Here is a 25,846-nt window from a genome sequence, read left to right on the forward strand (position 1 = left end):
CTTGAAACAAATTTAGGACGATAGGATACAGGTTGAAATAAACCGAAATTTCCCTTTAATGAAAATTCACCGGGGTATACAATATATGGCGGTATTTTCCCCACAATCTCTCGGTCTACTGGTGGGGGCCGACAGTTTACAGTCCAGTAACGTTATCCCCACCACCACCACCAGCTACCTGTTGCACCAGTAGAGACTGGAGACTGACCTCTGGTGGCATCTACTATGCACGACATACAATGAGTTAAGTAGAGAAAAGGAGCGCCTGTATATTTAAGGCCACTTGAGTGACAGGCTGTTTGCAAGGCATCTCTACAGTCTGTTAAGCAGATCCAACCCTTGCTCCGTCACAGCTCCACCCTCTTGTTCAAATATGGTCACCTCTGGCTCCAAAAAGAACAAGATGGCGACAGCCGAAATGCTGAACTCAACGCTTCAAAACGGTGGTCCACAAACCAGTGGGTGACGTCACAGTCGCGTCTGCAATATGCACATGAACGGTAGGGGCAGTGAGAAACAATCACCACTGTCATGATGTTGATGATCAGGGGATGTAACATACCATCCACAATGGCGCCACTGTTGCTGTATCTGCCGTGATCTCAGAATTAACAGCATAGTAATCTCCTTGCAGATAATATGCAAGTCCCCTAAATCACTGGTTCCCAACTGATGGATCGCGGTACAAAAGTGGGTCGCGGGTGGATTCTGAATAGACCGCAACTGACTCGCAAACTTGTCAGTTTTGCAAAAAACACACTTCTATTTAAAGTACAGTGAAATTCCAGCACAGCGCTTTTATTTTGAAGAGCCATTTCCTGCCATAGATTGAGTGACTAATGGACAGCTATTTGACAGAGACAGCAAAGTACCTAAGTACCAAGATGGCCAAACACAAGTATGACGCTGAATGTATTTAACTATGTGGAGCTTGAAATAATGACTAAGGACAAATCTGGAACCATTTCCCTAAATCGAGCACATTGTGACAATGATGACTGTTATTCTCGAACTTCCCCTTCCGTTCATGTGCGTATTGCATCATGCAGATGTGTCGCGTTAATTTCTGAGGATGTGCACAACCAGCACTCGCAGGATACACAAGGCAGTCATCATGACCTGCTCCAGTAATGCGCATCGTGCAAGGGCAAGCATGTGAACAACAAAAGCAGGCTGTCTGTGTGAGTGCGTGGTTATAAAGCGAGTATATCTCCGACGTTATGCACAAATATTAATGTTGAACATGGATGAAAAGGTCAAAACAACCAATCCTGTCTACGACACGGTTATTTTATTCATGCATCTTGTCCCGATTGTTTCCTAACTCCTTCTCCTTCTCCACAGATGCCTGTAAGGAGGAGAACCTGGCTGACTGAGAGGGAGGAAGCATCAGCTGGAGTTGAGACGTGGTGGGAGTAAATAAGTTTGAATGTTGAGGTAGGGAGCGCGAGGCTGAGCAGCAGAGCCAGTCTGAAGGTCCCAGAGACGCCTGCAACTGATGCACTATAGAGGCTTGGAAACCAAAGAGCTAGACAGCTGAATGAAGTGGAGTTCCTGCACTGAGGATTGATTTTCTGAGTGTTTTATTTTTTGTTTGTTTTGAACACTGATCAGATGCACACACACAGAGTATACTGTATTTATACACACGCATAATGATCACCTGCCGGGGAGAGGTGGGGAAGTCGAGAATGGTTCTGATGAATGAGGGTTTCGGGTTGTGTTGTTACGATCATGCTGCTGTCATCAGTTGATTTTTATTCGCATTATGTAGTCGATACTGGATGTCATCACCGCCGGGAATACTTGTATTTGGTGTAGAAAGGTGAACATTCACAGATGCAACTTATTGTTTAGTAGCAAAACTACACCTATAATGTGGCCATTTTATGACTGTTGTCGTTAAAAAACGTTCCCCAGTGCCAATATGGAGGGATTGATGCCTAAACTTTATTTGTGCCTTTTGTTCACCCTGCCCACACAACTTAAAACTGACAGTATTTGAGTCCCTCGACTTTTTATTGTCAAATGAGTGCAATTTTTTGACATTTTTTAAACAGTTAAGATAACTGTGTAATAATTAGATGGCAAATCAATCTTCTACTTGACATTCAAAAATATTTTTCTTTATTTGGTTACATTTTCTGTGATTTTAACCCATGTCAGAAGTGTCAAGAGTTTCTGCTGATTAAATCTAATTCTAAAAAGATTATCACAAATAAAATCACAATCATTTTGGCACAAAGACGCACAGTGGTCAGAGGCAAGTACACTTGTACAACAACAAGGATTCTGTCAGCCAAGAGCTATGATTGAGTACTCGGTAGTCATTGTGAGTTAAAGATGCATTTTTGTTACGGTATTACAAGACCGAATCTTTTTTCTACATTCACTTTCAGATGTTTTGAGGCTTAGGATAATCCGTGAACATGCAAATCAACTGGGCTGTCTCAGCTGTAGCTCGACAGGACTCATCTCCATCTATGACTGTAAATAAGATTGTTTTCGGGAAACGTGTCACATAAAGCTTTATTTTTATGAATGTGTCAACATGTTTAAAGATACTGCAGTTTTAATGTTATTTTTGTAAATATATTGTGGCAATATGTCCGGTTCAAAGAGACTTTGTATCAGATCAACATGTACTGTAAATGTGCAAGCATGAGAAACTACACTTCAGCAGTATGAATGTCCTTTGTTTTACTTTTTCTATTTTTCTGGCTGCAGAAAAATAAATGGACACTGAATGTACTTTACAGCAGTGACTTCAGTTTGTTTTAACTGGTCCAAAGATGTGTTTTTATTATTTGATGTGTCTTTGATGTGATGACGCTTGATATTTCAACCATTTATTAATGACTTTTAAACATCTTTCTTGACTCTTCTGCTTGCTGGTTAATTCATTTTTACTCTCTCAATCAGAGCAACACAAGATATTTGGAGATGTTGGCTTTAAAAAAAAAAAAAATCTGATGGCCATTTTTTTTTATCATTTTATGACTTTTTTTTTTGTCCAGGCAATAATTTGCAGCTCTTTAGACAGACATGTTTAACTTCATAAATTATCTACTTACATAATGTGTGAACCGGGCTAATGTGCGCTTCAGCTAATCTGCAAAAATATTCATAATTTAGACGTCAATCTAATCTAATCCTGATCCAGCCTCTTTAATACATACAATTATTTTCAATCGGGATGCACAGTTATATTGGCATGTCATCAGTGTGGGCAGATAAAAGCTTTAAAAGGAAATAATAGCATCAGCCTGAATGAATATTTCTGCTAATATGGCTGATAAGATGACGCTTTAAAACACAAAACTAAAGACAGGTTGAGATGGAAGGACACGTGGATATGTGGGTGAATATAGATGAGGTAGAGTTAACATGATTGTATATACTTTCGGAAGTGTAGATGGAGGACGGAAAGATTTCCTGAAGACCTTGTTGTGGCCCACAGCCACTTTTCCCTTTTCTGTCCATATGTACATGTATATAAAACCTGGAAAGGGGTTTATGTAAAATATCTTAAGTATTTTGTGCACTTTATGATATGTTCTTGTCCAAATACAAATAAAATGGAAAAAAGATGAAGCTTTTATTATGTGAGTAATTAGACAACATAGGTCGGATTTGACCTGGTTGTGGTTGTCGTCGGGATTGTCTCAGGGAGAGCATAAGAATAAATATGGCATGTTTTAAGCGTAACCTAAGTTGAAGTACTTTTATTATTTTGCCCAGTCCATCCATCCATCCATTTATTTTCATCCACTTATCCAGTGCTGGGTCACAGGGGCAGCAGGCTGAGCAAAGTCGTCCCTCTCCCCAGTGACACTTTCCAGCTCCTCCTGGAGGACCCCAAGGTGTTCCCAGGCCAGATGAGATACTGTATGTAATCCCTCCAGTGTGTTCTGGGTCTGCCCCGGGGCCTCCTACCAGTGGGACGTGCCCAAAACACCTCTAACGGGAGGCACCCAGGAGGATCCTGATCAGATATCCGAACCACCTCAACTGACCCCTTTCAACGCAAAGGAGCAGCGGCTCTACTCCGAGCTCCCTCCTCATGTTTGATCTCCTCACCCTATTGCTAAGGCTGAGCCCACCCACCCCACGGAGGACACTCATTTAGGCTGCATGTATCCCGCGATCTCGTTCTTTCGGTCACTACCCAGAGCTCATGACCATAGGTGAGGGTTTGTATGTAGATGGACCTTCAGGCTCAGCTTCCTCTTCACCACGATGCTCTGGCGCAGAGCCCGCATCTCTGCAGACGCTGCACCAAACCACCAACCCATCTTAAGCTCCATTCTACCCTCACTTGTGAACAAGACCCTGAGATACTTGAACTCCCTTGCTTGAGGCAATAACTCTCCAAACCCAGAGGGGGCCATCCACTGGTTTTCGACACGGAACCATGGCCTCAGATTTGGAGGTGCTGACTCTCATCCCGACCGCTTCATACTCGGCTGCAGACCGCCTCAGTGCATACTGGAGGTCACAGTGTGATGAAGTCAATAGAGCCACATCGTCTGCAAAAAGCAGAGATGCAATTCCGAGGTTCCCAAACCAGGCCCCTTCCTCCCCCGGCAGCGCCTCGAGATCCTGTTCCTGAATATCACAAACAGGATTGGTAAAAAGGGATAACCCTGGCGGAGGCCAACTCTCACTGAGAATGTGTTTGACTTTACGCCGAGTATGCTGACACAGCTCTCACTTTGGTCATACAGGGACTGCATGGCCTGTAGCAGCGACCCCTGTACCCCGTTATCCTGCCGTACCCCCTACAAGACTCCCCGAGGGATGCAGTCAAAAGCCCTCTCCCAGTCCAAAAAAACACATAGACTGGATGGGCAAACTCTCATGGTCAGAGCAGGCATAATAAATATGTTAAACCCACTACAGGAGAGACTTGATGTTCTCTGCAGTTAGGTGGAGCGGCGGTCCAGTATCATGCATCCCTAATTTTCATGATGGACTACTGTAACAGTGTTGCAATACTTTCCTAATTTTGCATTTTATTTCACATCAACCAAACTCTAAAAAAAGAAACTCCACAAAACTCATATGAAATCAGTGTCATGGTACGTACACTAACTTCACATTAAAGAGTTTAACTTTACTTTTGAAGGCTTTGAACAAATGGTCCTTTTGTGTTTACTGTTGATCACAGACACGATCTGTAGTTGGCATTTACACCACCTGCCTCCCAAGTCTTCTCCCCCCCCGCTGATGACCATATTCAGTGAGATTCAGACACTTGTCTCACACTTTTTTTTGTGTCATTAGACATTTCTAAGAAGACTATCACTAAGCACAGACGGCTGAACAGTCATCACCAAAGCTGGAAGCAGTTGAGCCTTCAGCCTGGAGCCTTTTCTCTTCATGGCATGCTGCCCTGAGGATATTTTAGAGTGGGGATAGGCAACCGGGTGCCAGAGAGTACCGAGAAAAGGCTGGTTTTTTATTTCAGCCCAACGCTGCAGCAGCTGATGGTTCATCCTCTATATTTGAAGATGATCTGCTCGGGGGAAATCAGCTGTCATTTCCCGGAGATGAGGTGGAAGTTTGCAGACTCCTGGCACTGATGTTTTAAACCCTGCTGTGGTGTTTGAGGAGGAGCAGCCACAAGGTGACACTGCAGCACACAGTTGAGGCTGTCAAAGGCCTGAAAATCAGCTCCTACAGCTGATCCTATTTTGGTGTAATAAGTAACTCATCTCTCATTGAATATTTACATTCCAATAAGAGATGAATGATTTCAGAGGCGTGCCTTTTTTGATCTCTTTTTAAGGAAATTGCTAGATTTCAGCAGGAAGTTTTTAATGCAGTTAAGGTTGCCTCTAAATGAGGCAAAGGTGCCACGAGTGGATCTGATGGACTTCCAAATGAGGGGTAAAACTGGACCAGACTTACTCCAGACAATCTGCTTTGATCTCCCAATCTCCCCTGTGATATCCAGTGCTGGGAAAGCCTCCTCTACACCTTGTAGCCCTAAAGCAGAAGAGGCAGGAGGGCTTCACTATCCTCCCTCCCCCCTTACTCCTCTTCTCACTGCCCATCTCTTTCTTACACACACACATTCACCATCCACACCCACACTGGACTCTCTTTTGAAAGTCTAGGGCTTGATTTAAAATTCCTCTTCAGAGCGTGTCATGCATTTTATATGCATGGCGAGTGGGAGAGAGAGGAGGGATTGCGTGGGGCGCCAGCCCAAATGAACTTCCCTACGCTGTTGGTCTCCTCAGGGATATATCTACACACACACACACACACACACACACATACACTACCACCACTTTCTTTCACTCCTCTTCCCTCATTTTCTCGCACCCACTCAACTCTTTCAACATTAGTTTTACTGCATCATGCTTTTCACAGATTCCACCGAGCAGCAAGCAGTGCCGTAGCCTTTGAAGACAAGTGTGATCAGAACAGAGGCAGGGGGTGTTAAAAAAAAAAAAAAAAAAACCTGGCCGCAGGGCATTTTGGGTTTTTGCACTCGTGTTTAGCAGCGCATGGAGCAGAAGAGGGGAGGCTGACAAGTGCAGTGTTTGGGGACAGCTTTGATGTCTGATGGGGTGCGGCTGCTGCGCCTGCACGGTCCTTCAACAAGGAGACTGTCACGTTGACACAGCCGAGCTTACAGTTCACAGCTGTGGATGGATAACAGATAATCAAAAGAGCACTGTTGATACACCGCTCTCAACCTAAACCATCTCTTATTCTCTTTCTGTCTTGCTGACACGCTCAGAGACGAAGCGGAGAATCGATAAAGAAGCAGACGCAACATGAACTTGGACTGCAGCTGCTTGAGAAATCTGGTTTATTAGGAACAATATGATCCCGCTAGCTTATCGTGGATATAGCAGTAAACAACAGAAACACAATTCACTTTTTTTTCTTATAAGTGCTACAGGTTTGTGATTATAGACATAAAACAGTACAGCAACCATGGCGCCTACATTCATATATGCACAGAGAATATAAAAAATTACAGTATATTGCTGTTGAACTGTTCCTACTCCTGCTCATAAATCACCGTCTGCTTCTCTCTTACACACACATCACTGGGAATATCACACACTGTGAGCTGCTGTAATGAGAATGGGGTGGTTTATAGTGACAACTGAGACAAGGTTTAAGTCTGGCAGGTCAACATTTTACAGAAAAAGCACTGAGTTATCATCGGAGCACAAAGCTGACAAAAGTTAAGCTGATATAGTACAGTAACACGAGACAAACCCTCCACAGAGAGATCATAAAACCTCACTGAACAGACTCAGTGAGGTGAAGTGATGTGTATTCTCCTTAAAGAGAGAGCTCACCCCAAAATCAAAAATTCATATTTTATCTTTTACTTGTAGTGCTGTTTATCAATGTAGATTGTTTCTGTGTGAGCTGCTGAGTTTTGGAGATATCGGCTGTAGAGATGTCTGTCTTCTCTTCAATATAATGGAACTAGATGTCACTCTGCTTGTGGTGCTCAAAGCGCGGATAAAATATGTTTAAAAAACTCAACAGCAATGTCTCTTTCTTATCTTAGATAATCCACAGACCTTGTTGTGAGCAGTTTCATGTGGGAACTATTTTCTTTCTACCAAGCTACACCCACCAACTGATTCAGCTCACATAACATGCATCTACACATGGACGAGAGGCTTGCGCCCATGTTCAAGTGAGACGTAATCATTAATGGCGTCCTCCTCTACTGACAACACATTCTCACTCCGACCTCGTCACATATCGACATTTGGTCAAGGACCTTCCATGTCCAGACACGACGTGAAAGGTACCCTGGGTGTCTTTCAAAATGCACTTCCATTTTCACTGAAATTTACTGTTTTCATACAGTCTCTTTCAAAATAAACACACTACGTCAGTACAACAACGCAAATTGACTTTTTTTTTCCCTCTATCGCACGTAGTTAGGTTTAGGAAAAAAGAGCAGGGTTTGGCTTTATGATCTTACAGAACATGAACGCCCACCCACCCCACTCAGACTTTCGCCACCTCAACTGTCATTCTTGTCTCACCACGTTTACCCCTGAAGCCGCTGAGCACTGTTAAACCGTAACAGCGACCGGCCGTGTATCATGTTGACGTTAAAGAACACCTTTTTTTATCAGTGTCTGACGCCACAAGTCACTGCCCAAGCACCGGATTTTGACGACTTCGTAGTGAGACCGGGTTGCTACTGAACTGTAATGTTAGCTAGCTCAGTGGTGCTAGGTGAGCTAGCAGTAGACGCTCACCATAGATATATAATAATACCCTGATACCGGACTCCAAGATGGAGCCGATTCAGTCCAATGGAACTGATCGCCTGGTGCATATACCAAAAAAGTTTCTAGCCTCCAGGTTTGCTTCAGCAATATGCCGCCTACTGAATATGCACAGCGAGTTCCCATTCGGCTCATAGACTTTACATTTTATTCATCCATTTTCAACCACTTATCCAAAGCTGGGTTGTAGGGGAGTATTTCAGACGCCCCTCTCCTCAGCAACACTTTCCAGCTCCTCCTGGGGGACCCCAAGGCGTTCCCAGGCCAGATGAGATATGTCATCCCTCCATCGGTTCTGGGTCTGCCCCGAGGTGTCCTACCAGTTGGACATACCTGCAACACCTCTAACGGGAGGCACCCAGGAGGATCCTGATCAGATGCCCGAACCACCTCAACTGACCACTTTCAATGCACAGGAGCAGCGGCTCTGCTCTGAGCTCCCTCCTGATGTCTGATCTCCTCACCCTATCTCTAAGGCTGAGCCCAGACACCCCACAGAGGAAACTCATTTCGGCTGCTTGTGTCCGCGACCTCATTCTTTCGGTCACTACCCAGCGCTCATGACCATAGGTGAGGGTTGGGATGTAGATGGACCAGTAAATGGAAAGCTTTGCCTTCCAGCTCAGCTCCCTCTTCACCACACCGCACCAAACCGCCAATCCATTACATTTTAATGATGTCACAGATTTTTAAATCACTTTTCCTGGCTTGAGTAAAATTTTACAAATATAAAACCTCCGTGTAACAAATATTCATAATTGAAAGAGTCATAATTGACCTTGTCTGCAGTTTGAGGTGTCCTGTCAACAGTTTTACAATGGTGGTCTAAGGGGAATTTTTGTGCTGCAATACCGCAAGTGACCACTGGGAAAAATAAGCTGCAAGGCTAAGCAGCTTTCTTGGGGGCCTGATGCACACTTCCTTCTGCATGGTGCTACAGTTGGTGGGTGGGTGGTCCTAAATATAACTGCTCACAACAAGGTCTGTGGATTATCTTGAGAAACCAGGTCATGATTTTTTTTTTTTTTTTTTTGGGCTTTGAGCACCACAAGCTGAGTGCCATCTAGCTATATTATACTGGAAAGAAATCAGACATCTCCACGGCTGATATCTTCAATATTCGACAACTCACACCAAAACTATCTAGACTGATAAATAACACTACAGCTAAGAGGAAAAACATGTATTTTTTATTTTGGGGTGAACTGTCCCTTTAAGCTACTTTTTGTTTTTTTTGTTTTTTTGTTTTTTAAATTAAAGATTAATACAAGTTAACTTTGGTTTCCAGCTCTCTAGAACTATACTGTAAATCTGTGGCAGTTTAAGCTGTATAAGTAAAAGTTAAATCGACAGTATAGCAGCCTTAAGCCAATATTAATACGACACAGAAATTCACTTTTTAAAAAAAAAAAAAAAAAAAACATCTTTCTTGTTATAATAGCAGCCAGGAAAAAATGTAATTACAGTGTGATTCCATAGAATAGAAAAAAAGTGAAAACAATTTATTTTTCATCAAAGTACTATTAAAAAATCTGTGATCTTGTACCTCTCAATAAATAGAAAAAAGCAACTCCTTTGCTGTAATTTGTCTTGTCCTACACTATTCTGTTATAAATATGGTTACACATATTTATCGTGTGAAGAATCTTTCATCCATGCAACAAAGAAGATTTTTAATGACAGAGGAAAGGAAAAAAAATCACTTATATTCTATAACCGACTTGCTAAGTACTGTGTACAATAAAATGTTTTGGAGCTTTTGTGAGCAAATCTTCTATCAGACTGTAACACAAGACAAACATCAATAAAACAAATCAATGACTGAATGCATTTGCAAGCTGGAGAGAGGGGACATCTCAGGTTCCAGCACACGGGACACGCTGGCTTTAGTCCTGAGCTTGAACCCTGCTGCCGCGGTATTCCACTCAGTCATCTGTAGCCAAGTGAGGTTTTCTCATTCAACAAGCGTCTTTGTCGGAGTGGATTCTAGCAGTGCCGGGTCGCTGTGGGGCCTCAGCAGCTGGTGGACACATGTTGACAGGGTCAGCTCTCAGACCTGGGCGAGCCCAAACAATCTGACCACAAGTGGAGTAAGAAAGCTGGTAGAAAATAGAAAAGGTGAGTTTTCAGAGCTGCTCGGTGTGAACAATGATGTTGCTTTTAGAGGGGAGTCATTTAAGCCAAGGGGTGGTCTTGTTCACATCGCTTTGCTCGAGGAATGCACTCTTAAAATCTTTGTGTCGCAGGGGCCTCACTCCCTTCTTAAGATGCAAAATGCAATGCTTATTTTACTTCTACCTTGCTCTTTTGTGCTGTGGTCGACATTTTTCGAAGCATGTTAATCAACGTGATTTCTATGCAACATCAGGCGTCTTCAGCGTGTTTTTCACTCATTGAAAATTTACGGTCGCCTCCGTATCTGCAGTAAATCCAGACAATTTGGAGTTTGGCGTGCTGCAACAAATTAAAACCAACATAAAAATCAAGGAGCTCTGCTAAAGAGAGATGAGCAGAGCTCAGTCTTCCACTGGTCCTTCCTTTACATATCGAAGGCCGGGGGAAGTATAATGGTGCAGTGTGTTCAGAGTTCACTGGAGCTGTCTGAGGAGCGTTGGTTGTAGCAAGCTGTTTCCATTATACATTCTGAGCAGCTGTTCTGTGGAGGAAGTCCTTTGAAGGACGGCTGCAGGGGAAGGGGGGGGGGGGGGTAACCAGAGTCCATAGTTCAAACGGGGTTCTTCACCCTAACAAGCAGGGGCGGGGCTGCGGCCGCTCCGGTGTGGGGCATCATTGTCCCTGCACCCCCATCATCAAGGCCTCCAAACAGAGGTCCCGCATGAGCTCTGACACATGCAACGTCTACACTAACACTCAACATTCATGCTATAACTAGTACAGAAGCAGGCAGAACAAAAAATAAAAGATGCATGCCACTGATGCCACCTCCTCACTCCTCAGCTGCACTCAGCTTAGTGTGATTACATCTAAGCTGCCTCCTTTCAAGACGTCCTTTGCTCTGTACGGGCTGTGCATCTGGTTGCTTCAGTTGTTTTGATTCGTGTCTGTTTTGACATGGAGGGGCGAGGAAGAGGGAGCTTTCTGAGAGAGGGCTTTGAAGAGAGCCAGATTCGGAAGAGTCTGAAGGTTGTCTCTGAGGGGTCAGGGGCGTCTATGAAAAGCAAAAAAAAAAAGGAGGAGAAGGATGAGGAATAAAGTCAAGCTGGTAGAAAGAGGGTTCGTTCACTTCTGTGTAAGGTACGCTCCAATGGTGAGGCTCGCTGCCCCGAGTGCAGCCAGACCGAAGACCGTCTTGATGGAGGGCCAGGAGCAACTGAAGAGGGTGTCCCTCTGTCTGTCATACAGCTCCACAAAGGCATCCTGGGAGAGAGACAGGAGGAGAAAGACAGACAGTTAACTGAGCTGTCAAAGAACGTGTGTTTACTTTTGTGTGTGGTCTTGCATCAGCTGGTTATTTGATGGGTGGAGTCAACTAGGAACCACCATGAAGGATCAGGCTGGCATCCCTTTTGTTCCTACTGAAGACTAATATCTTTAAAGGGACAGTTCACCCCAAATCAAAAATATTTTACCTCTTATGTGTAGTGCTATTTATCAGTCACTCTATTAGGAGCTGCACCTTGTCAAAATAAATCAACGCTCAGCGTTAATTTCCAGGGCTGGTACCTGCGGTTATTCCACAGGCTAGTTAATAACATGTCGGGCAGGAAATCCAAAGTGTGGGATCATTTTGAGAAGGTGAAGGACGAACCCAAGGTGATATGTAAACTCATCTTCATTGGTCGACTACAAACATGACGTATCATCTGAAACATGGAAGTAGCTACATGCCCATTAGCCCACAGCGTCATTAACAGGCGGCTCGCTCAGTGTGTGACGTGCACTTGGAGATAAAATATAGGCCTATATTAATGAAGGTTCATTAGTATGGTTTGTATTTCTCTGTAATGTAGCACAGTGTTAACAATGTTACTGATACTATTCTTTCTCACACCTTCAACTCAAACCACTGTGTTGCCCCGCCGTAAACATGCAGGCGACTAGTCGACTAATGGACCTAAATGACGACTATTGGTCTACTAGAAAAATTCTTATTTGGTGGCAGCCCTATAAAATACTAATGTTTGATTTTGGGGTGAACTGTTCTTTCAAAAACATTCAACAAATATATAACTTTATTCATTTATCAGCAGTAAATAGTGCATTTTTTGGGGGACTATTTTCAGTTGCGGATTGATACACATTTGGTGCTCTTGTGAGTATTTACACCAGCAGGACAGCATGTGGCGGTGACTCAAAATAAACTAACAGTGCCCATGTTCCTTGAAATGAAGGAACACGTCATCCAGTGACAACAGAGTAACTCACTGATGTGTTTTTAATAATTCTGGACAACAATGCAGCACTACGGCACGGAGAAAATAAACATCAGTTTTTGAACACACAGCCAATACGTGGTAGTATGATCAATTAATGTTTGGCTGTGGTCATTTAATCAGGTTTGATGACAATAACAAAGAAGAGCCTCATCATTTTAAGGACTGGTTCACCAAATGATGTAACTCGTGAAACTTTCCGCTGGTGGGTGGTTGTTTTAGTTTCACCTTGATCTCACCAGATTTTGACATATCCACCTTTGAGATTTGACAGTGGATACTAAAGGAATTCAACCACAACATTTCTTTCCAGTAACAGTACCTCTTACATAATCCACAGAACACTGTGTCAGTATGTTGTGGTAAAAGTTGCTTCTTAATTCATTCAGATTTTATCACATCCTTACAACGATAAACACGGACAAATACAGCTGTCACACTGCACAACATCCTGTTAAAATGCAATAAAGGAAAATAAGCAGTTATAATACATGAACATGCTGTGGTCACCTGGCAGCGGAAATCTCAAAATCTAAAAATAAAACTGCACAACTATCTACCCAGAGGTGAGAAATTTGGGTGAACTGACCCTTTAAGATGTAAATCCCTTGGCCAGCACCAAATATGGGTGGAAATAGAGTGTTATTACACCCATGCTGCAAGCAGATCCATTACTGTTCAGCTTACAGACACACTCCTACGCACAACCTCAGACGCCCTTCATGCACAGAGACACACAGCACACCCAGAAACACACACTAAACAAACATGGGAATCACCAAAAAGAACCAAACTGCACGTCAACACATTTTGGGTGTTGCTGTTTTTATTTTTTTTTAACAAGTGGACGAGCGCCTGCAGCACTGACGCATAAATATATTAATGTGACTCAGAGGGCGCTCTGCTCTCGGCTGCTAACAGGGGCTTTAAAAAGAGGCCTGTTATAAATTCAGAGTGTGTGAGCGTATGCAAGGGTCCATGGAGCAAATACCACGGCTGCGTGTCTCTGACGAGGAAATACAGACATCTGCTCATAAGCAGTGACAGCAGGAACAGCTGGACAGGAAGTCATGGTGCTAAGCCCTTCGCTCTCCCACACACAGACACACAAGTAGATTATCTTGAACCCAACTAGAATAGAGTGTGTTTTAGGGGGGTTTAGGAGAGGATATATCAACAGTTTCCTATTGAATATCGACTCTATTGTTATGAAGCTAGCCACATTAGTAGCAGTGTTGTAACGCTGTATTTGTGTGTCTGTTTTCAGCTGTAACGTGACCTTTCTGTGAACAATGGTGAATTGTTAAGTTTAATTCACTACAACATTACTGTGTCAGTTCCCATGGGAATCTATTATCATTCTATTTTAATCAGTCTTGATTTAACTCAATTTACCTACAGTAATTATGTTTTCTGTAATTCTAACTGGAATACACGTGTTTCGTTTGACCTTGATCTAGTAGCAGCAAAACTGGGTCATTACATTATATTACACAAGTTTCACGTTTTAACATACAGTTTCCGAATTATCAAAAGAAAAGGAGAAAAAAAGGCCCACACAGGACTAAAAAAAGGAGACATCCATTCTGAAGTGCTGCGGGGAGACAAAAGTATTTCCTGTTTCCCTCTCCTCCCTTCCCGTTCTGTCGCATTCCTGAGGCTGGGGGCCAGTCAGTGACACAGAGGAGGAAGGATCAGCAGTTTCTTCCCACTTAAAGCCCTCTGGTGTCAAAACACACTACGCTCTTAAATCAGTCTGCAATATCTTTAACCGCATGGCATTTCCTTTGTTGCAGCTGAGCGTTTTTAATTATTATCCAGGGCAAACCCAAGACTGAGGAGTCCACAGACGTGCCAGCAGCTCTGTGAGACTCATCTCAGCTGTGCTTTGAGCTAAATGCTAACGTCAGCATGCTAACATGCTAATTCTAGGCAGGTAATGTTTACCATTGTAACCAATTCAATTTAGCATGTTAGCATGCTATGATGGGCCTGTTAGCACTAAACACACGAGACTAGTCCACAAGGGCACGTCTATTTTTGAAAACAGGGTTTTTCCCTCCTTCGTTTTCAGAAAATTCCCGTCCACACACAGTTATAAGAAAATCTCTGTCCAAATAAAAAACACAGTTGAAGAGCTTTCAATGGCATGTCAAACCAACCGGCGACAATATGTAACCCCTACAGCCACACAAAGAAGAAGATGCAAGAAGCCTGAAAAAAGCTGTCACTGGAAGACTACCTGGAGCTCGTTTTGACGCCACTGTACTTGTAGTTTCTTAATGAGTAATTCACACATGAGTAAATAGTGTGACAACCAACCCCGGTCTCCCTTAACTGTACATTTATGTATGAACTTATTAAAGTCCTGTCAGCAAGGTTAGAATCTGCATCTCTGGCATTGCACAAAACGTTGCCTCATTTGTGACGCTTCACACATTCTAACATCTCAAGCCAAAAACTCTGTCTCCCTGTTTGCATGTCAACACTGAAAACGTTTCTGAAAACCTTCAACGTGGACAGTGTGACGACCTCTCCCCCTTTGGTAGTTGTTCCTGTGCTAGACTCACAAGTCAGTCTTTAGGCGCTTTGCTTAACTAAAGACTGATGACTTTGTCCCTTATTTTGTGTTTAGATGGGCGGATACAATTTCAGAGTTTTGGAAAACTCCCTACGTTGCAGAACCAATAGTAAATCTGCAGGGCGGTCCTTCGGTGGCTCGCTGAACTCTTGTGCTTGTAAACATAGTCCTACTAGAAACACGTGTAGCGGTACAAAATGGCTCAGCCGTGCTCGCGGAAAACGCCGTCAAAGTTAGTGAATGTTTGTTGTGTTTGCGGCGACACATTCTCGCCAACTAAAAGAAACAAACATAATCTTTTACAAAGCCATGACTCATCCATCCGGCCGGACTATAGAGGGAATCGCCTTGTTGTTTACAAATACTTCCGGGTAGAAAACCAGCAGAGCTTTTAGCTATATACATACATATATATATGTACATTTTTCACATCACTGTATCACCGTTTAGACTAATCCGATGTTTGTAAAGTCTATAAACACAATGATTGCACAAACATTACTATTTCTGTGTGCATGTTTAGCTGGGCTAACCGTTAGCTGTTAGCCCTGTTAGCCGTTAGCGGTGTCTGTAATAAGTAATAACTCAATAAACGGTCAGTGAAAAAAAATATCTTTTCCAGCGGACATCTTAGTTACATCATGATTGAGCTAGCAAAGCAGTTTTGTGTTGCTATGTGTGGTATTTATTCAGTTTTGGGAAATTACGATGTCTAGAAAGCATCAGCTGACAGGGACAGCTAACACTAGCAGCAAAGCTAACATCAGGACGTCATCTGTTAAAAGCCTCCCGTTGTCGGATACGATATGAAACTACTCCAGTTAGCTCAATCATGTTGTAACTAAGACATCTGCTGGAAAAAAAAATTCTTTACGGATGAGCACACGTTTGATAAAACGGAGTTAAATCTCTCGGCATCCATTTTCAAGCTCTCTGTGTGTTTGTTTCCTTGCGGACAAGAAAAGGGGGAGCACACATTTCCAAGAAGGCGTGTTCTTTTCAAAAATGCAAGAGACATTGTTTTGTTGCCGGCCGTTTTCGCTGGTGTGTTAAACACACTTTAGAAAGGAGTGTCCCCAAACTATCAGAAGGCGGAGATCTCTGATTGTCTGGTGGCGAGACTATTCCTGTGCTGTCTTATCTTCTGCTCCCCTGCAGGAGGCGGGCCAGTGTGCAGAGGTGTGGCTGAAGAATGAGCCACACCTGAATGCAGTTACCTGATTAAGCCACTGAGTCTATATAGAGGGCTGGATGTCTCAGTTCCTGTCTCTCTCTGCTCCTGGCCAACAGGGGTTTTTGGGCTGTTTTGTTATGTTAGTTTGAGACGGACTCATTTTTTAGTAGTGTTTAAAACTGGTTAAATACATTTATTTTACTTAACCAGAATTACTTGTGTGGTCTCACTTGTTTGTCTGAACATGGAGCCGGTTCATGACAATAGTGTTTTACAAAACATCTGACCCAACATGCAGTTTGAGGTTAATCAAAAGACCAAAATGCATAGTAAAAGCTATGTTTTCAAATACACTTGTAAACATGTGGACAGGGCCTGAGGGTGATGGGAAAGGAATTGGTTTTGTAGAATCACCATCACAACTGATCCTGAGCTAGTTATGAATGTCTGAAATACATTTTATGGCATTCATCCAATAGTTGCTGAGATACTTCACTCTAAATCACCTCATTGTGGTGCTAAAAGAGAAGTCAGAGCACCATCATTAGGATTCATCCTCTGGCAACAATGAATATCTGGACCAAAGTTTGTGTCCATCCATATTTTACAGGATTTCTCCTCTGGCGACCACAAGTGTCAGTAAAAAATTTCATGGCAATCAGTGAGTTTTTGAGATCCTAAGTGTTATATTGTAGGCAACTGGACTCGCTTGAGTTTCTTGAAGACATTCCGCCTCTCATCCAAAAAGGTTCTTCAATTCTAACGGACTGGTGCGGAGTCGCAGGCTTTGGACTCTGTGTGGGTGTGAACCCTTACAGAGTTGTTAAGGTCACATGTGAGTCGTTGACCCACCTGGCACCTCGTTTGGGTTTGATGGGTCCAAATGGTGTCGTAAGCCACCTCCTGTTTAACGATGGTCGTTCCAGTTTGATGTAGATGGCTTCTTTAATGCCTCTTTCAAACCATCTATCCTCTCTGGCCAAGATGCGGACATTGCTGTCCTCGAAGGAGTGTCCCTTCTCCTTTAGATGTAAATGTACAGCTGAGTCTCGACCTGAATTTGAACTCAAGCAAGTCCACTTGCCTACGATATAGCACTTATGATTACCATGACCTGGATGACTGAGAATCTTCACAGACATCAGTTTTTTTCCATTGGGGATTTCCACCGGCTGTGCAGCTTACCTCCAGTTTAGCCCTCTGCTAACATGGATGGGGATAAAAATGATTTAATGGTGTGGCTCTTGTTAACTTTCCAAATGTTACTGGACCTAATGGATCAAATTCTGATAGTGGAACAAATCATTTTGTGGGCTTTGTGATGCTCAAAAGAATGTTTCCACTGATTTACAGACGTCCCTTTCACTATGAAAGTCAATGGGAAATTTTGGGGTGTAAAGGCTTCATGTGACAGACCCAGAAGTTGTAATGCCATGGTTTGGCCACTATGTCAAATTGGCTTCAAAGCCCAGCACACTTCCTAAGGGCTTCACCAACAGACATTGCCATTTCTAAGCCATGCCGCTAGCGTGGCTAAAAATGGAGAGCAAATGTCATACGGCTTTATTCTAGAGAACTGTGAACAAGCCCTGTCTGTCGGTGATGACACCCTCCCTCCCTCCTTCTCTCCAGGATTCAGGTATTAATTAGAGAACAAGCTCTTCAGTCAGACCTCCAGCTGAGGGGAATGTGTTAGCTGGCATAAACACTGCCTCTGTGTTTTTTTCCTTTCCACCTACTCCAGGAAAATAACAGCTTACTGAGGCAACAACACAAACCAGCCACCGGGTCCAGCAGCAAGTGCATGTGACTGACCGCTAGTGAGGCTCTGCAAAATGGCAAACTCATGATGCGTGTCCTCAATACGTCCCAGACGGCCGGCATAGATTATCTCCTATTTAAGTCTGAAACAAAAGCGGGCCAATTACGGTAAGAGGTTCATAAGAGCGGTGATGGATGTTTAAAAGAATCCCACAAGGACATGGACGGTAATAACTCGAGACTGACCCAGGGGAGAGCTGGGTAGAGATAGAGGAGGGAGGGAGGGGAGGGTGTCAGGTGGATATCATGAGACTGAGGCATGCTCCTGGAACTTTTTCACCCACACGTTAGCGAGCAGTGTTGCTGCAACCATGTGAGTGGTGTGAAAAACAAACCTTGGCACTTTCTTTTTTCTCTCTCTCTCGAAACTCTTTTTTTGTATTAGCTGTCATTACAAAAAAAAAACCTGGGCCTTTGAAAGAAATAATAATAAGCAGCTGGCAAAGAAGGGCACAGAAAGTTTGCAGGGACAGGAAAGGACAAAACATCTGCATTCATCACATCAACAAAAGACTCTATAATCCTCAAAAACTCATCTCACTGCCCTGCAGCAAACCATCTGCCTCCGACAGCAGGTGTGCATCTGGGACATAAAGTCCAGGCTGCAGCTCTCCACAGTATTCATTTTTTGGATCAATGGCTTTATAAAGGTCACAGCCGCCCTACAGAAGCCAAGAATCCAATGGGAAAATGCCTGGCCAGGTTTACACACTCCCTTTCCTTCATTTTTACTGCACACAATGAATCCCTCAGAGAGACGCATGCAGAGCAAAGGAGTCAGACTTGAGAGGATCCCATCGTCAGCCATCGGGTGGCAACTTGGTGCCTGAGTGTCATGGTTACCCCGGCTGGAAGCTTCACACATGATTTGCTTTTCCCACCAGCGGGAGAGCGCCTGTCCTCGACCTCTGCTTTGTTTTTCACATGATTTAGACCTCTGGGTTTTTGCTCAGTCTTTCTCATGAACACAAAGGGATTGTATTTTGCACTGTTGTTCCTCGGATGGCCTTCCACTATCTTAAAGGGTAACAGGAAATGCCAAATATTTACCAGATCCTTTGGGTATCCCCCTGCTTTTGGGAATGATTGCTCAACTTGTGTGGAAGATAATGAGTCATCTTGTGCGCTTGGCTTGCTCCGTTAAAAACCCCAAGCAGCGCTTTGCCAAAACAGAAAAATGATTAGGCAGTCATCTCTGTTTTGGGACGTTTCTGTGGGTAATTGCGGGCAGACTAAGACTAAGAGAAAGGGATGTGGGTTAAAGTTCAACTTGTAATTAAAGTGCCTGTTGTGGCTTCGCTGCTATATTCACCTCTGAACCGAGCTTCTCCCCACGCTCTGTTTATTTCCTAAGCATTCACATAGTAACGTACTTATAATATTGCATACGCTGCTGCTGCCGCCCCTCTTTGATTTTCTAATGAGCCTCTTGCAGACTTCTCCGCAGCTAATTAAAGTCAAACAAAACTCCCATTTCAGGAGCCAAGGGAGAGTAATGGGAGATAAAAAAAAATGCAAGGAAGGCATTAATGTCCTTTGTAATTGATCTGTTTTGATCCAAATATACTCTAATATCTCTCTCTTTTATGTGTGTATATAATTATTTCATGTATGAATGCATACATGCTTGCAGTGCATGTACACACACACACACACACACACACACACACACACACACAAAAACCCTCTCCAGACACAATGGGTGACAGGACAGCAAACTCTCGTCTGGCAGCAAGGTCAGGTTCGATCAAGTCTCCGGAGTGTCATCCATCGACTGGGCTGGCAAAAATGAGATGACGGAGGAGTTTGTTGCAATACTCATTACCCAGTAAATCCCCCTGTGTCAGCACCGTCAAACAGCTTGGAGCGGAGGACGCTGAGCCCCTCACTGCACTGTGACAATACTGCAATACTTGGAAACAACAAGCTCACAGCCAAGTGATGATGACAAACCGGGTGAAAAGCTGTACAAATGTGGAAAATACGCCCAATCACTGCACAAACCTTTAGTGGGTCAGACAAGCAAAACAATACTGTGTGTTGAAATGTGGGAATAGCATCCTCGGTTTAAAATACACAGTCTATTAATCTTGTCATCGAAGGTTTGACATTTTGAGGAATATGCTCATTCACTGTCTGGCAGAGTTTAACGAGAAGACTGATACCACTCTCATGTTTGTATGTTCAGTGTGAAGCGACTGTCCTCCCTATACACTTAGCTTAGCACAAAGAATAGAAACAGCTAGCGTGACTCTATCCGCAGGTAAAAATATCCTTCAACTAGCACCTCTGAATCTCACTAATTAACAGTTACATATTGTGTGTTTGTCAGGCTAGCTGAGACTCCAAGAAGTTACTGGTTCCACTCGAGAAATGGTGCGGCACATATCCTGTAAATGGTGTGCTGTCATTTTTGCACCTCTTGTTTTTGCACAGATTAAATGAACATGATATATATGTACATATGCTAATTAGTCAGCTACAGAGGTGCTGCTAGGCGGTTCTGTTATCTTTGGACAAAGCTAAGCTATCTGTTACCTCTTCCCAGCCTTTATGCCAAGACACGCCAGCCAGCTGCTGGCTGTAGACACAGACTGTATAAAAATAATGGACTTAGCCACCATGTTGTCACCCTTTGTCTGTGGACTGCGGTTCTGAACCCTCAAGATTGGTATACTGGCTGCCGTCATCTAGGTTTTCTGGCGCTAGAACTGACCATATCTGAATGAGATGGTGGAGCTGTGGACGAGCACAGGGGGGTCTGGCTGAGAACTCAAAGACAGCAGGTAGCGACTTGTTAATCACAAGGTAGCCATTTCCTGAAGCACACCTGGCTTTTTCGTCTGTTTTACTCTAAACAGGATCCTAACTTACAAATTAACATCACGCTGAATTGAAAAAGACTCGAAACAAGCACTTAAGACCATAAACCTGTTAGGAAATTATTCATTGAGGTTAGAAACCAACTGAAGTAGGATTTTATTCTCATAGGCTTCTATACAAGCAGATTTTTTGGCAACCATTTGAGTCGCCCCCTGCTGGCCATTAGAAAGAATGCAGGTTTACGACATGTCAGCGTTAGCTTCACTTTTACAGACCCTGAGATAATGCCTTGGCTGAGACTTACATTCAGCTACAGTTAGCTTACAGACAGACAAAACAGTCGTATTCATCTTCTCAAAACAAACACATTTTTAGGCATTGTTTTTCTCTGATTTCTGCATTTCAAATGTGAGGGTTTCCTTCTTTTCTCTCCTCTTTTCTATTCAAAATTGGTTGGGACATGCTCTTTGACCCCATGGGACCTATAGGGTATGACATATGCACAATGTAACTGGAGCTGCCATGTTGATGGGTTACACCAGACAGCGCTAGAAATAAAGGGACCGTGTCCACCCAGGTGCTCTTTTGGGTGCGCTGTTGTTGGTGTGCTTGGCCTGACAGAACTTTCTGAATACACTTGAATGGATGGCGGCCAATAAACGATAGATAGTGCAGTCGTTCATATAGAAATCATTGGTTTTTGGCATTTCATTAAGGATCTTTTCAATAGTTGCAAAATTGTAATAGTCTCACCCATATCTTCCTAAATGTATTTCGGACTGCAGATGCCCCAGTGAAACAAATCAATCATCCCCATGTTCCATGTATGATAGTGCACCAGCTATTGAGCCTTTTGGGAAGAGCAGACCAGATTTTACTGTGCTGTATTATGTTGTACCCCACAGATACAAGGCAATATGGTGCCATGACTTCTCCTCTTTTTAACCTCCTTAGATTTCTGCCTTTTTTTGTATCTTTTTAAAAGGAATATCTTTGGGTTTTGGATTGTTGGTTGGATAAAACATGTAGTACTAAAGTGTATAGGCTACAAATGTCTGGGATCTTTTAATGAGAATGCAAACATAATCCAGTGAAGAGAGAATTAAGCACAAGTAGCTTCAGAAAACTTGACATTAGCACATCCTTTAAAAGTATGAGGCCTTTGAAATGATCCTATAAATTCTCCCGCGGATTTAACAGCCCTTTAAAAGGCCAGGCGATATGGTTACTACAGAGTAATATCAGTCTGTCTGATAAAAGAGAACAGAAAGCAAATCCCGTCGTGAAACAAAAGAAACCTTTTTAATTAGCTTTCGCTCTGAGTGTCATTTGAAGGCTCAGGTTTCATGCTTGGCATTGTACTTTTCACTGGACTGAGCCGTAAAGGGAGAAACACTCTAGACGTTGGATGGTACCCTAAAGGCTCATAAATATTCAGATGTACGTCAGCAGCCGCAGCAGCAGCATTTGTGTGTTTACAAAACAGCACGCTCTCCCGTGGGAGTGAGCCTGCTCTACTGGAACATGAAACGTGATCGCCAGTAAATCACCCACACTCCTCATGACACTCTGCGTTTTTTATTGTCTCCATTATTCATTGTCTAAACCAGCCAGATAAATGAGGACTGTAACTTTACACATGAGACTTTGGTTTCTTTGGAGATGAATAACGCTTCGGTAAACCTGGTTTTTATCTCATCAAGGAGGCAGGAGGAGAACCACTGGAGTTAAACCGTCCAATTTGTGCAGCGGCGTCTGTTTTTCTTTTTCTTTTTTTTTTTTTGGAGTGCAGACAGATTTTGAATTGACAAACATTTCTGATCTATTTACTTAACCTCGACTGAGCAGTTATATGATCCTTGCAGGCTCTTTATTCTTGCTGAGCCCATTGATTATTATTGAACTGCTTTGATCCAACATAAAATGAAGGACTGGGTGACCTTGCAGGCAGAGAGGAGAGGTGAGGGCGAGGGGATGGATGCAGAGAGAGTGTTTGCTCTCCTGTCACTCGCTCTCCTCCTGCTCTCGGGGTTTATCTGCACCTCTGCACTGCAGCTCAGAGTGTATCATTTGCAATCAGTCACTTCTGCATGCAGAACAAAGAGACATCAAAGCAAAGAGAGACAATCCCTTTCTCTAACAATAAATCAGACAACCTCTGCAGCTCGGTCAATATGTTTCTTTTATTCTTTTGAAGAAAAGCCAGTGCTGTGATTTTGACCTTGAAACCTTTTTCAGCATTAACAGTTGATCCAAAATCCATCGCAGTAGCCAAAACTTGGCACAATGGCTTCCTCAAATAGATACAGTACAATGAAGCTGAAAGGGGATGTCTGCCTCGTCTGAGGATGTCTGCGCTGAGCCCATCCGGCCCCTCAGCGGAGGAGGAAGTGACAATAGTCGAAGCTGCAAGACTTCTGTGCTGCTATAAATATCAGCCGTCAAATGAGCTCCTGGTTCAAGGCTGCCCAATCTAATAAAACGACTCACATCTCCGCTGCTCGGCCCGTTTAAAAGGCCACCGATGACGCGCGAGAGCAGAGGAGAGAGTGGAAAGGGGGCCGCTGAGTCATCATCAGCACTTGTGGAGGCTGGTGTGTTTGGAGTGCATTAAACCTGGCTTGAGTGGCTTTCCAGTAAAGACAGGATGTCTGCCACTTGGATGTGTAATAGCTCTGTGTTTTCTCCAAGGAAGCCTTGCTCAGTACATCGGCTGTTCCACTGACGTGTTCGAGGCTTCAGAAATCCATGTAAGCGTGTGAAAGCCAAAAACCTGTGCTGCTTTTTTGTCTGAGATAATTGTGAAAGCTCTCCCTCCCCATGGGTTGTTTTGTTCAAATTTCGCACTCAGGAATGCAAGGGCACTTGTACAAAGAGCCACTTGGTAAATTAAAGTAGTACCTGTGGCGTTTAAAACACGCAGAAGCACTCAAAAAAGACAGTGCCATTCTTCACATTCACCGCAGCGCGGGGTTAATGATTAAACACGGATGTAAAACTTTCACATTTCAAGCTGCTCTATCAGCTTTAAATCGGCTTCAGATTGCCGTGCACATGAACCAGAGTGTCTCTTATTTTTGGCAAAACAAGGGAGCGTGGGAGACCCCCATAACCGAGCTGCTCTTCCTAACAGGCTCAGATAGAAACCTCTGATAGAGACCGTGGGAACCAGCAGGCTCCCAGGTGGCCTGTTGCTTCTCCTGTAACAGAGCCCATGGGAGAGGCTCATTTCCTGTGACACGGGCGGCACGCTGCCTCAAACCTTAAAAGTCACATCCACTGACCCCTGAAGACCTCCAGACCACACAACCACCATCTCAAATGCACTGGAGCTGAAAATAGACCGAGTGATCTGAGCCAGAAATGACTACTGTATATGGTGTAATGAATGGGATATGTGGGAGCACCATCTGCAGCACGCTCCTGTGTGCAGCGCGTGTGGTGGCTGATTGTTCTGAACTCGCCCTAAGAAATGAAGTCACTTGGTTTTCTTGAAATGGCTGCATTCAGCTGTTCCGTTGTTGTGGTTTTCATGCGTCAAAGGACCCATATGTAACAGTATGACACAATCCTGATGTTCAAAAGGGTGCTTTTCAGGCAGCAGCGACTGACTAAGTCTTCGTGAAAGAGCTTGACAGTTCACTTAGTGTTAAGTCACTTCCTGTGCCAGATGCTGCGGGGATGACATCACTGTCTGGTTTGAGACTATGGCTTCTCTGTGGTAGAGCCAAGTATGGTTAAATCACAGACTCTGTGCGGGTTACTAGGGAAAGACTAGAGGCAAGCCAAACATGAAGTCACACTAATACCGTGGAGAAAGGGAGGGGGAGCAGCGGAGAGCTACAGTTGGTTAGACACTGTAACTAAGAGGTTTGTATTTGTTTTGAACCATTAACTGACTCCTAAATCTTAGCTCCAAGTCTAAGAAAAAACCAACTGTAACAAATGGGCACGCTTTATGTTCACTAAAAGCAGGAATGTTTTTGCTTTGATGAAATCCCAAGTTGCCTCTGTAATTTAGCGAGCACTGCCAAACAAATCGAGTGTAATATCGTCTAATAGAGAATTAAACATGTCGGCGAAGGAGAAAGTATTAGAACATCAAAGCTAGACGCCCAGTGCCTCTCGCAGTCTCCTCTTTCATACAGGAGACGTCTTGTAAAGTCGGGCCGCTCAATGAAAGCTTGTCAGTTTTGGCAACAAGATATTGGAGCGGTTTACGTGATTGGAGTACACGGGGCCAGGTTTCAGGCTCAGGTTGGGTTCTCTGTGTACCCATGTAAATGAGAGAGGCCACAGTCTGGGACAGGGCACGCTGTGAGCGGAGCAGAGCAGATCCAGGATCTCAGATGTCCGATAATGTCGGAGAGAAAACAGTCATCTGTTTGAGGTGCAGCTCCCTCAGGAATACCTTTGAAGTGAGGAGAAGAGGAGCTGAACCACAATGAAAATTTTCCACAAAGTCAGAGTGAAGACATCTACTGCCAGCAGTGAAAAGTGACTGTACATTTACTCAAGTGCTATATTTACAGTAAAGGTACTCAACTCCATTTATCTGACAGCTGTAGTTACTTTTCAGTTTAAGAAAAGTTGTGGATGGTACCAATGGAAGCGTTCCGTACCGTCCCCATTTTTGGTCCCCCCTCTGTTGGGGTACCTAGCACACAGATCTGGTACTAATAGGTAGAGCTGTGAACACTGCAGTCTGATTGGTCAGTAGTGGACAGTCAGTGGCTGGTTTTGAGGCTCATGTAACCACTGTTCATAC

At 43.6% G+C, this 25,846-nt stretch overlaps 2 protein-coding genes across 7 annotated transcripts in view; one reads left to right on the forward strand and one right to left on the reverse strand.

Moving 5' to 3' along the window:
- Positions 1-2,880, forward strand: part of LOC125901833 (5'-AMP-activated protein kinase subunit gamma-2-like) — a 36,335-nt gene extending 33,455 nt beyond the window's left edge. For all 6 annotated transcript variants that reach the window (XR_007451036.1, XM_049597778.1, XM_049597780.1 and 3 more), the window contains one exon: positions 1,345-2,880. Coding sequence is in view for 5 of the 6 variants with exons in the window: in XM_049597778.1 (XP_049453735.1) it covers positions 1,345-1,376 (32 nt within the window). In the remaining variant the exon portion in view is untranslated. The remainder of the gene's footprint in view (positions 1-1,344) is intronic.
- Positions 2,881-6,797: 3,917 nt separating this feature from the next.
- bcl2b (BCL2 apoptosis regulator b) overlaps positions 6,798-25,846 on the reverse strand; it is a 37,272-nt gene continuing 18,223 nt past the window's right edge. Inside the window, exon 2 of the mRNA XM_049597882.1 lies at positions 6,798-11,663. Coding sequence (XP_049453839.1) covers positions 11,526-11,663 — 138 coding nt within the window. The 3' untranslated portion in view covers positions 6,798-11,525. The remainder of the gene's footprint in view (positions 11,664-25,846) is intronic.

This window comes from Epinephelus fuscoguttatus, linkage group LG15, assembly GCF_011397635.1.
Source record: "Epinephelus fuscoguttatus linkage group LG15, E.fuscoguttatus.final_Chr_v1".
NCBI lineage: Eukaryota > Metazoa > Chordata > Actinopteri > Perciformes > Serranidae > Epinephelus > Epinephelus fuscoguttatus.